Below are 12,588 nucleotides of genomic sequence, written 5' to 3'. Positions count from 1 at the left end.
GACTGGTTATGGTGGGGATTTACTAGATCTAGAGCTAGGGTTTGGATTTCAGAAAATTCGAGTGAGAAGATGCTTTTTCTTTTTCCATTTTTCATCTGTGGATTTCTTGTGTATTTTTCAGTACTTTCTCCTCTCGTGAGCTGAGAGAGTAAAAAGATAGATTCGGATCTCATTCCACACTCTTCCATCTCCAATTTAAGGTACTGCCCTTTTCCAACTCACCCACTCATTTCAAAACCCTAGATTTCTACTCCTATTTCTCCAAATTTCTTCCAATATCCTGACTTCTGGATGAGATTCGACGATGTTACTTTGGATTTTGGTTTCGCTTTCCAGATTCATGCAATTCTCTCCCCTTGATCTGATTTTTCAATAAACCCGCGTTTGCAAGTGAATGGTTTTCGTTTATTGTGGTTCACATGATGACCGGATCGGCTTGATTCTTTTTTGATCTGCTGGATGACTTGGATCTTGCTTGTGTGTGGAGGGGCTAGGATTTACATGCATCTGTAATTTGCAAACCTCCTGTGAAGAAAGCCTATTATTGACCATACTTTTACCTGCTCGTATATCATGTCATTTACAAGATCCATACATTTCCCTCTTGAAGTCGCTGGACAAAGTTGCAGAGGGAGTTTCTCCAGCTCTGAAATAGCGATCTGACAATCTCTGAGACGAAGGTATAACTTACCACGTGTATATATGATGTGCCATGTTGTTTTAAAATACGCTCTTGGTCAATGATGTTATCCATTTCAGTTTTGTAGTTTTGGCCAACAACAAGCTTTCCATTCCTTCCGCCATGTTATTGCAAGAGCTCGGAATTGGAAATTGAAACATGGCTGAATAAAAGGGCATGGAGAAATTTAAGTTCCACAATGCCCTTTTGTGTCGGGTGTAGTCTAGGGGGTCTGAGATCATGTCCCCTGATCAGACTCTTTATCATCCAGTTTTGTCTTATTTCAGTCATGCATGTATCACCCTTGCTTTTACTTGGATGCATTTGGTCGAAAAGCGAATTGAATTGCAAAATGAGGGGGAAAATTGGTAATTAAGGAATTTTCATAGCATCAGCAATGAGGAAGTAGCCCTTAAGCTGTAGTTACTTCTAGGTTTCAAATTGCAAAGAAATGAAATCACCATTTGGGTTTCTTTTGTGTTTTAGACTAGCAATTGTTGCAATTCAATGGTGCACCCAAATGATCCCTTTGACCTTTTAATGATTCTACCTAATCATGTAATTGTTGATTGATTCCATCTGTATTGTTCATTAGTGTGATTTTGCTCTATTAAATAATTTGAAATTTTGGGAATCCTGTTTTTGTTGGAGGCCAGTATGTGGTACTTGGAGGTCCCATATATCAGGGATCTGGATCTTACATCTTGTGGGTTGCACTGACATCTTCATGTGTGAATCTATAGAACAGGAGCTGCTCTGTTCACATGATAGAATTTACAGAATTTGGATTACTAATTCAGGAGCTGCTCTGTACTTGGAGGTCCCATATATCAGGGATCTTGACCAACTTGTTAATCCTCCATTGGACAGTTCTTTCTATAAAGGAACTGCCTCAATAGACCACCCAAAAGTGTTTTACTTTACTTGTCACAAGCATAAGATGCCATCATTAACACTTCCATGTTGTTCTCATTGCTGGTGCACCTAATTGGCATATGCCCACCAAACAATGGGCCTCACATTTATGCCTGCACCATCAAACAATATGATTGCTTGCGCCTTTCTTGAATTTTTGTTTTTATTGTAGTTGCATGAATCTTCTAACTTGTGTACCAATAACTATGGTTCTTATAGATTACATGTATAGACTGTCTAAGATGGGTACATTGTTTGTATTCTAAACTTATATGCGTTATCCTTGGGGAATGTACCATTTGAGATGCATCTATTTTTTGCTTTCTGCCTTTTTATTGTTTGATATTTATTGTTGTAGATATGTATATAAGGACTTTAAGGGGCTTTTTATGATTTCCCATTGCTAATGCATTTAAAAGAGTGGTCTTTCTTATTTTGGATATGTTCCCCTAATCTTGAGGTTCTCAATTCCCACATTGTATCTCGATGTGTTTCTGCGGATTGGGAGTAAGGAAAGCAAGATGATCTTCGGTGTTTTTATTATTAGAGCCCTCACAGCTGATACCTTCGTAGACAAGGTGAAGGAGATGATGAGCCATTATTTTGTTTAGGTTTTTCTAGTGCTTTTTTTTTTCCAATTTATAATGACTATAGAACTTAGTAGTTAACCATCTGTATGGTATGAAGCCATTGCAAACTCCTCGACTTCTGTTTATCATGCATGATTCATTGCTCATTTGGATCTATGTTCAATCATTGATTCAAGCTCTGTTATTATTAAGGCTTTTTTTTTTCCAGACTTGTCCATATTTTGTATTCCCATGTGATTGCTTAAATTGCAAGTCATTTTGTTTACTACATTTCTTGCTTATATTTGGAGCAGTACTTTTCTAGTGCTATTTAAGGAGAGATTATATGTCATGTTTCTGTTTAGTGCATTTCTTGATGCTTGTTTGATTTCTTGAATGTGTGCAATAATATTTGTGTCAGCTGACCTCTTTGTTGTTGCTATGTAATAAGGCTCTATTACATTTCCTTGATCCAGAGAAATTCAAGAATAAAGATGATTTTGTTGAAAAATACAAGAATCTGAGCTCCTTCAATGACATTGAGGTTTTATCACTTACCTTGCACTCTCAGTTCCATGTGGTATATTCTGTTTCCATATGTAGTTGAAGTTTACTGGGTTTTTCTTTAGCTTGCTAATCTTCACAAGGAATTGAGGCCTCACATTCTTCAAAGAGTTATCAAGGATGTAGAGAGTCTTTGCCTCCAAAAATTGAGCATATCCTCCAGGTTAAAATGTCTCCCCTTCAGAAACAGTAAGCACACTACCCTTAGCTTGTAAGGGACTGCTTATAGCACTTAGTATGTTTGCTAACTTGGAGTGTGTCTGTTTATGGTTGCATCCTTCCAGGTATTACAAGTGGATTTTAGAACGTAACTTTCACAACCTGAACAAAGGAGTCCGTGGAAATCAGGTTTGCACCTATTTCAAATATTTAGGGCCCGTTTGTCATTGAAGAAATGAGCGCTTGTGATCCTTAAAAATCACTTATTAAGCACTAAATATGTTTGAGTTAATACTTAATTTGTCGCTTAATAAGCAATTTCCCCAATAATCGCAGGTTTCTTAAATGCCTAGGGGGTCATTTCCCAACTTAATAAGCAATTGGGTACTTCTCATTTAACTATTCATATGTGGGCCACCAATTGGTGGTTATAGTCATCCTTTAATTTTCTTTTCATTCATTCATTCATTCTTTTTTTTTTCTTTTTGGTTATGAGCTATGACTCATCTATAGTGTGAACCACTGTTTTAAAAAGTTGAAATAGATGTACAAATGTGCCAACTGTAGAGTCAGTAGGACCTGTTGAGAAAATTTTCAAGAAAGTGAAGAGTGGTGATTAGACGATTCTGACTGTGAAAACAATTCCCGGCAGGAAATTTTTTCTTTCATGTATGTTTCCAAAACAATTTTCTTTTGTTGGCATAAGCATTTCTCAATAACATCTTAGATGAAGCAAAAAACTTACTGAATCACTGGATGTTGTCACCCATCTAAGAAGAAGCAAAAGGCTTATCTGAATCACTGACTGCTGTTGTCAACCACATAATGGTCTGCTAATGAATGGGTGAACAAATTGGCAAAAGATGGGGCCTTGTGTCAAATTGGCTTTTTTTTCCCCCTAATAATATTCACCCATTCATAAAGAAAAATCTAGAGAACTATTTATCATTAATCAATTCTCATTTTGCACGCCCTCGGGGCAATGCAAAGGAGCCCTATAACGAGGGTTGCAGGAAACTCACTCTCTTCTGTTAAATGGAGAATATGAATAGGAGACTTGTATGTGGGCCCATTGTAGGAAGATAGCCTTGGAGAAATTCTAATCACCAAATCTCACAAGCATGCTAATTTAGAAATGCCATTCATGCATGAATCTAACTCATTCACTAGTTAGCACACACCATTGTATGGTTGTTGGCTCAAAATCACATGGCTTGATGTTGCCTTAAATAAGTATACTGGTTTTTTTTTTTTTTTTCCCTTTGAGCAGTCTTAGCACATTAGTGAAAAACTCAGGAGCTTTTGATTGAGGGAAACCTGAAAACAATCTAAAGGGCCTCTTGCTTATTTGAGAAATTTGTTGTTGTTTCTGATTTTTCTGGAACACTATAATCTCCAAGATCAATTCATGGGGTTATTCTACCATAAATTTCTTTGCTCCCATGAGCCGCTATGCTAGTTCTGACAAATGGTGAAAGCCTTGCATAATGCTGGAATTGAGGTATGGTAGATCTTCCATTGTGAGCCATGTTAACTAATTGACATGTATTTAAATTTACTGTCTTCCTTTAATATATTTCTTCAAGATTATTTTTTTCTCAAGCTTATATGAGAAAGTAATGCTATTAGTATAGGTCATTTTGGATGTGGTCTATAACCATAATAATGAAGTTGATGATAATCATCCTCATACCACTTCTTTTTGTGGGGTAGACAATTAAGGTGATTTCTGTGTGTCTTGTTTATTTCAATGCTTTACTTTGTCTCCTAGCTTGTTATGGACCATCAACTGAGATTGACTAAAGGTCGTTAAGGTTGTTTTGTTGAGACATGAGTGACAATCTTAGTTAAAAATGCCATGACCAGCCGAATCTCGCACTGGGCTGCTTGCTTATGTTCTTTCTTCTTAGCAAATGCTTTAGCTCTTAAATGCTATAGAATTCAACTAAACATATGTGCATATTCCATTTGCTTAAATATTTAACTACTGCATAATTGTCTTGTTGCTGATTGTGATCCCTTTCATACTAATCTACTTACAGGTTTATTACATGCTCGATGTTGACAACAATTCTCAATTGCTTAATTTCTCTGGATGTAGTACTTCCAATCATTCCCTTCAATTTGTCCAACCTTTTCCATCAAAGTTCTTTCTTATGACATCTTTTAAAGCCAATTCTGTTAATATACTATTAAGCTTCATTTCCTGATGAACAATGCTAAGAGAATTTGTGGCACACATGCGATATTTGGGCTACTGTCATGTCATGATCACGGTGAAACAAATCATACCAAACAGAGCATGGGAAAGACTGTTATTTTCCATATACTCATATATGAGCAATAACTGATTTCCTTCCATACAGCATCCATAGAGCTTTACAAGATGCGGGTGTTGCAAAGCAGAAATCATGCCTATCTCATTCACAAATGGGTATGCAAATCTATTTACAATTGGGTAATTTTTGTACTGGGTTTTGCATCATTTGATGTTTTGGAAAATCCTGCAGTTGTTCCTTGCCTGATTTGGTGTTTCTGTAGGAGGAGCAATCATACAGTCATAACCTCTTATTGTTTTAGAAAAGACTAAGCGCATTCTTTTTATTACACAACTGGCTTAAAGTATTTTTTAGAATGGTGTGATCGTACCTATACAAAAAGAAACTTGAGATTGTGTGTGCATGGTGTGGCTTATACAGTTGAGGCTGCCATCGTAAATAATATTAAGATGCATCTCTGTTTAATTAATTTTAGTCCATTCATGACCCTTGATTAAATACAGATCTTTCCTTCAAAGAAGGAAATAAGGAATGGCCTAGAGAAGCCCTCTTATGGAATTACCGTGATCATTCCTTCAAAATATTTTGCTGTAGGTGACGTGGTTCTGTTTAATTTGGGAGACAAGCTTCTTGAATGGAATTACCGTGAGCTTACATTTTTTGTTTTCATTTCAAAATTCAGGCAAAAGCTCTTGCGGAGAAAAATATGCATGACATTCTTGTTCAAAGGGAGCAAGCAGAGAGAAATGTAAAATATCTGTTCACAGTTCAGAAACTCAAGGATTTTCAGACAGCTGCTCTCAAGGCCAGGAATGGCTACGACTCATTCCATATTGCTGCTAAGCAGGGCCTTCTTGGTAAGCATTTGATTTGATTTGATTTATTTATTTATTTTTTAATTTTCGTCTTTTCTACTTCTACATGGACGGATAGTTTACATTGGCATGCTTGTTAAGTGTTTTAAATTTTCATTTGCTTGGGATTTTTTGGCCAAGTCATTCCAGTTGGCATTTAACATAATCAAAATTGATTGTAAATGTTTAATCATTTATGGGAAAATTGTTAGTTCCAAGCTTCCAGCAATGCTTTCCTTTTGCTTTAGGCAGTTTACTTTTTCTATCAAGGATAGTTTCTGATCAGCAGTCTGTTTGACATTGATTTTATTTGTTAGGCCCAATGTTTGACTGGAGATTGCTATCTTCTCTAAACAAATGAAACCATGAAAGCTTTGGTGATCTTTAACACCTCATAAAATAGCAGGAAGATCTTGGGTATTTTTCTTTGATGTACTGACAAATTGTGTTTAGCACGTTTGCCAGAACAACTTAGTGTTTGTGGCAGTAAGGAGAAAGACCTGTGTTAAGCTGCTAGTGTTTTCCTGCTCTCTGTTCCAATGGCCAGGATTTGATGCCTAGTGCAATCCTTTTGGCCTTGGAAGATCAAACATCTGAATCACAAAAGGAGGTGAACTCCTGGCTGATTGTCTGCTGATTGAAGAATAAAGAAAAAAAGAAGTGACCACCTGTTTTACCAGTTTGCCACTGTAAGGTCTTTTGAGAGATGGTTAAACCTATAATTGTGCTATGTGATATTTTCCTTCTCTTCATAAAGTGAGCACCATGGTTTAGTATAACTCTAACATGATATGCAAAATGGTTGTTTTGAACTGTAGTTCTCTGTCAGAGTTTGGTGTCCTTGGATTCGAGTTGGGTTATTCAATGGAAAATCCAAATCATTAGTTGTGTGGGAAGCAGTGGGTGCATGTCTTGTTGTCATCTGATAGGGAAGAAGACAATTGAACTTGAAATATGCATTGGACAGAATGGTAACACTGGAAATATAAAAGCTACTAAGTGTAGTATGTCATCAGGTAAGCTTGATGAGTGAGCTGCAGAAAGAGCTCTCTTCAAGTCATGAAGGAATATTGCCACATACCATTCTTTCCACCCAACAGATCAGCACGTTAAGCGCCGAAAAACCAACTTCCATGGAGCAGCTAAGGACTAGCCTGGTTCTGACTATCATAGGAGTAGTTTTCAAAGGGCTAATGGTGGGTGATCCACTCTTCTCGTTGCATACAAGTGGGGCAATCCATAGCTCAAATCACTTCAGCCTTTTGACGCCACTCGTGCTAGGAGTAGACCATATAGAGGATTTGTTTTTATTTATTTATTTATATTCAAGACCATTTATTGTAATAAGTTTTGTTTAATATTCAGTTTTATTTCTATTGCATCATTTTTATGTTTCAAATTTTAAAAAATATAGGTTTTGATTGAATTATATATAATAAAAAATTAATGGTATGCTAGAATGTGGAACCCATACAAAGCTTTTAGCGGCGCTCGTGTAGCGATCTTACGGCACTTTTTCATAAGAAAAAGTGTCCACAAACCACTTTTACCGGCGCTCTGAGAGATTTTTGGCAGCGCTTATTCGCGTCGGGGAAAAACGATAATTGCGGCGCTCATAAAAGCGCCGCGAAAAATTAACTAGTGCCGCTATTACCTTTAGCGACATACTCATTTAGCGGCGCTATAAAATCAGCGGCGCTTTTAGGGATATTTAGCGGCGCTTATGAGTGCTGGTAAAACTCCCATTTGTTGTAGTGACATCTGGGAATGATCTAAACTATTTATTTTAAAATTTGATTAGAAATATGATGTGACCATCTATAAGAGGTCTTGGATGGACGGTTTTGTCTTTTAGATTGCGGAGAAAAGTTTCAATCCACCACGCACTTTGTACAGGACCCAATGGGTGCAAATGGCATATACATGGATTTGGTACATGCATTGAAGATTCATGTGATTCATAAGAAAATGCCATTTTGAATAATATGGGCCATCACTAGTGTAGTGTAGATCCTCGATACCAAACAGTCCAGAAGTTATAAGACTTCAGGATATCATGCAAAATTTCATAAAATATCGCAATGTATCATCAAAATATTGATGCACTGTAATATTTTCAAAATATTACAGTTTATAAAATTCAAACTATCACGATATAATCGATACATATTGTCGATGCATTCCAGCATTACTCCTTTTCAAAATTTTGTAAAGAAGCAACAAAATTCCTTTGAAATCGCAATTACAATGCACAATTATTTGACTATGGGTAGGAGTACACTTTTTGTATAAGCAAGGATATCCAAGGTATGGCTATAGGCAGATGCATTTAGTAGTTTTATATTTACACATCTCGTATCCAACTCTAGATCGATATTAGTCACAAACAGTAACGATTATGTAATACCCATACATGGGCATACTGATCTAATTTAGAAAAAATAAATAAATTTAAGTATCAACGTGATATAAGAGGGTATCTTTATTGCTATTATTCCATTGCCAAGCAATGATATGGCCAACCCAATGTAAACGAATATGATGACTTCGAGACGTCACGTAACTCTACGTGGGTCAAGGCATAGCCATGTAGGTATGTTGAAGGCACATCACATGTTTTCACTTCTTTTTTAACTTTAGAATGTATTAGTTATATTTTTATGTCTTTTATGTTTTAGAAATTATATGAACTGAATTTTAATACAATTGTATCAGTTCTTTTTAACGGCGCACAGTTTAAGACCCTATGCAAAGAAAACTTATTATATGTGTTTATTTTTTATAATCTTTTGGAATTCTAAGTGTGTAATAATATCTTTTCTAATATCTCCCGAAGTTTCATTGAAAAATTCAATCAAAATTTCAATGTTCTCCAAACCAACATGCGATCCATGCAATATTTCCCATGTGATACGTGCAAAATGATTCCGTAACCCAAGGGTATTTGTAATACACACGTTGATACTGGTATTGAAAACGTTGCTTGAATGTGATTTTTCCAAAAGTCAGACCAATTGAGTCATAAGGTGGGTCACATGTGGAGAGAAAAAAAAATAGACGGTTTGACAAGTATCACCAATAACCATCTTTCAATATCATATGGCTCAGCAGATGGGTGAATCATTTTTTTTTTTTTTTAATGCCATATTATCGTGGGGTACACCTATTGACAAGGAGTTTTACTATTAAATAGCTTGTATATTTCCTTCAGGCATTCTACAGAGAACAAGTACAATTTCACAGGAGAAATTACAACATACACCCCCTCTCTTATTTCATGCATCCACATAAAAGCATACGAGGAATGATGACTGCACGGACTACTTATAGGACTTTACTGTACACTAGTTCCCATGGGACACGCGGCAGTCTATACAAGATCCAGGCCACTCGTTCTGTGGGTCCCTCTATGATGCACCGTGTCTGAAAATGCGGCTGTCGATGATCACACCTGTTGGACCAAAATAGGCCAAAAAAAAAAAAAGAGGAGTTTTTGGATATTTATTCTTCCAATCAAGTGGTAGCTATTTTTGGAAGCGTGACCTATCCATGGCGGGACCCGCTGAATAAGCGGTCTAGATCTCTTAAACATCTGGCCTTTATCCCGAAAAGAGCTCGTGTGTAACAACGTTTGTAACAAGCTGGGTGCAATTAGCATTCCTCACACAAACAAACCTATAAATTGAACGAACTAGTGAAATAGCTTTCTGCAATTGCTCGTTTCCATGAAAGAGTTATTTCTGCAAGCAAAACAAAAAAACAAACAATTTCAAAAGAAAAGATAAACTAAGAGAAACAACAAACAGATGATGTGGCATTGGATCTTACATCTCCCACTCCATTACGAGTTGTTGGAGCCTTAGTTTGAGCATCTGCGACCACACTTACATGTTACAACAAAAAAAAAAAAAAAACACCCCAAGGGCTTGTATGGGTGGCGCATAAAAAAAATGGTCCCCTCATTTCTATCTTCATGGCCCACATGCCAAAAGAAACCACAAAAATCTTGTTGTTAAAGCAGCAATTTTCCACCTCCCACACACGTGCAAATGTGTGCCACGTGTGAAAGATCCAAACAAACACAAGACCCACTAAAAGGTGGGTCTGCGAAAGGCAGATGGGCCAACGTGAATGGAATCTTAACTGCAGCATGTAGTTTCAAGTTTCAACAGGAGCTCGCAACACTTAACAGAAAATCTTGTTTGTGAAAAATTCATTAAAATCATTCTTGTGTGATACCCAAATGTGTCCTAGATCTAAACTATCATATAGAGGGTTGCTATTCTCACACACGTGGAGCCCGTTACATAGGTTGTTCTAATATGGAACTTGTGTGTAAGATCCGGGCTTTTGATTTCATATTTTCAAGAATTCCTTTATCTGCCGACGTAAAAAACCTAGGCAGGCTGTTTTACTCCTAAAGTGAGAAATAATCCGAGAAAAAGATGGTCAAAACCATTTTTCCAGCTACTCATTTCTTTTGTACACTGCAACCGAACTTGACAAATGAAATAGCCTGGTTTTCAGGCCGGAAGATCAAAGTAGTGTGGCCCACCTGATGGAAATCTCCGAACTTGCACGCATGTACCCTATTGATACATGTGAATAGAATGCATAGAGGCAACTCAGTCTACATTTCTTGTAATACTACTAACAGTAAGAAAAGTGAGTACCGCGTTGCTGCTGAGTTCCCGCCATGTCTGGTGGAGGCAAGTAGGAATGCGTCTCAGGGCCTCTATAGTCAATCTCGTAAATAATCTCCTTGCTCGAATCTGCAATATTATGAAAAACCAATCTACAATCTGTCTTGGTAGACAAAAAGATAAAAGGCAATAAAGGGTGCATTTGGTTGCACCAGATATCATGAAATTTAATTATTTTTGGTGCAACTAAACACAACAAAAGGAAAAGATTAAAAAGATAATAATAATAAGAGTTTCCAACCATGAAATGCTGATGAATTTGGGTGGGCTACAAAGAGAAGAACGAGCACAACGATGATGATGCTGGATCTGAGCTTCATTTTTCTCACACCTCAGTCTTTTCCCTGAAGGCGAACAAGTTATTTTATTTCATGGGTTGTGGGTTATCAGCTTTTGGACCTTAAAACGGGTCGCCATCCGAACAGCAAGAGGTCACAAGCACAAAACACCTAACCCATCCAATGGAATTTAAATTTCCAGCGGGACAGACAGCCCATGTGTTTATTATTATTGATAACTTGGACATGATAGAATGGACACCTGCCTTCTTGCCTGGTCACAGCTACCAATTGAGAACTGATGCGGTTCTCTCCCATCATGTGGGACACACCGTGTATGGTGTCTAGGCAATATATCATTCAAAGCTGGTGGGCCAAAGTGGTGGTTGAATGAAGTCCATTTGTCAATGTCTTTTAAGAGTCATGTTCTCTAGTACTTGTAGGGCCCACGGAATGGGTATACGTACCAGCATGCTTTATGGGTCAATGAAACTACATAGTGGGACAAGCTTGATGAGTGGCTTGGATCTCACTCAGATTAGCTAGTTAGAGTGGCCAGATCGGTCATTGTGGTTGTTTGCCACCATTGTACAGATCGCAGCGATCCATTAACACTGAGCCCGTGGGATGTTTCGCTGCAGGATGAGAATTCCAACGGTGCAAGCGCTCGAGGACAGGAGAACTAAAGTCTCCCAAATTGGGCGATGTTCTAGAGGCAAAACTCAACTTAGAAAATAAGAGTAGGGAAATCAACCCTCTCTCACAAGAGAATTTTATTTCATTTCATTTGTGTAAGAGTTTCACTATTAAGTCCTAGGCCTAGATAGTTTAGACCATCGAATCAACACATGTATATAGCTTCCATTGTCAACCACACATTCATTAAAACAAGTACAAAGAAAATTATCGAGCTACCCTTTAACATTTTTTTTTAAAAGATAAAGTTTGACGGCCGCAACAATGAATGTTGGATCATAACTAGCTTGATATAGAGTTTAGACATCCACCTGAGGCTGATAAGTTGATTGAGTTTGAACAGATGGATAAACAACCGAACTCTAATCCTAAACCCTAACACTAGAAGCCTAAATCCTAAGAACCTCAGTCCTAAACCCTAAACTCAGCCTATTCAACTCATCCAACCAAGTCAACCCAGTCAACCTAACCCTGAACCCCAGGAACCTAAAACCCTCAAGCGTTGAGTCAACTCGATGAGTCAACTTGCCCGATCAGCCTACCCAACCCCACAACTCAACCAAGTCACCTATTTAGGCTTAAAACCAAGCCCGAACCTAAACCCAAAATCATGCCCAATCGAAGAAATAGTCGAAACCTCAAAACAGCAACTCTTATAGTAGAGCCTCCACATGCTTAGAGGATGCTATCTACCAAAGTAGGGAGTTCAAGTGGGGACCGATGGTAGCTAGATTTCTGCCAATCATGTGACATTCCTCTTTAAGGTAGCGTCCCTCAAGCATGTGGAACTCACATTTTTTGAACTTCAAGTGTGCGGTTGAAGTTCATTTACTCTTATGGCCATTTCCTTATCCAAAATTACCCTTTTACCACCTTATCCAACCCATGAGAT

The 12,588-nt window shown here is 37.5% G+C and overlaps 1 protein-coding gene and 1 long non-coding RNA gene across 2 annotated transcripts; one reads left to right on the top strand and one right to left on the bottom strand.

The window, feature by feature from the left end:
- The first annotated feature begins 223 nt into the window (after positions 1-223).
- Positions 224-965, top strand: LOC131253973 (uncharacterized). Its single transcript, XR_009175397.1, has 2 exons — positions 224-680; positions 760-965. It is a non-coding gene; the product is annotated as an uncharacterized LOC131253973 (long non-coding RNA).
- Positions 966-9,639: 8,674 nt separating this feature from the next.
- Positions 9,640-11,167, bottom strand: LOC131253972 (uncharacterized). The gene is made up of 4 exons (XM_058255049.1): positions 10,964-11,167; positions 10,693-10,791; positions 9,848-9,891; positions 9,640-9,759 (listed from the first exon to the last, which is right to left on the bottom strand). Exons 1-4 carry the CDS (start codon positions 11,040-11,042, stop codon positions 9,754-9,756), a joined length of 228 nt encoding a protein of 75 aa, XP_058111032.1. The 5' UTR covers positions 11,043-11,167; the 3' UTR covers positions 9,640-9,753.
- Between the last annotated feature and the right edge of the window lie 1,421 nt (positions 11,168-12,588).

The sequence above is a fragment of the Magnolia sinica genome, chromosome 8, assembly GCF_029962835.1.
Source record: "Magnolia sinica isolate HGM2019 chromosome 8, MsV1, whole genome shotgun sequence".
NCBI classification, from domain to species: domain Eukaryota; kingdom Viridiplantae; phylum Streptophyta; class Magnoliopsida; order Magnoliales; family Magnoliaceae; genus Magnolia; species Magnolia sinica.
This window is presented reverse-complemented; position numbering and strand designations above follow the sequence as displayed.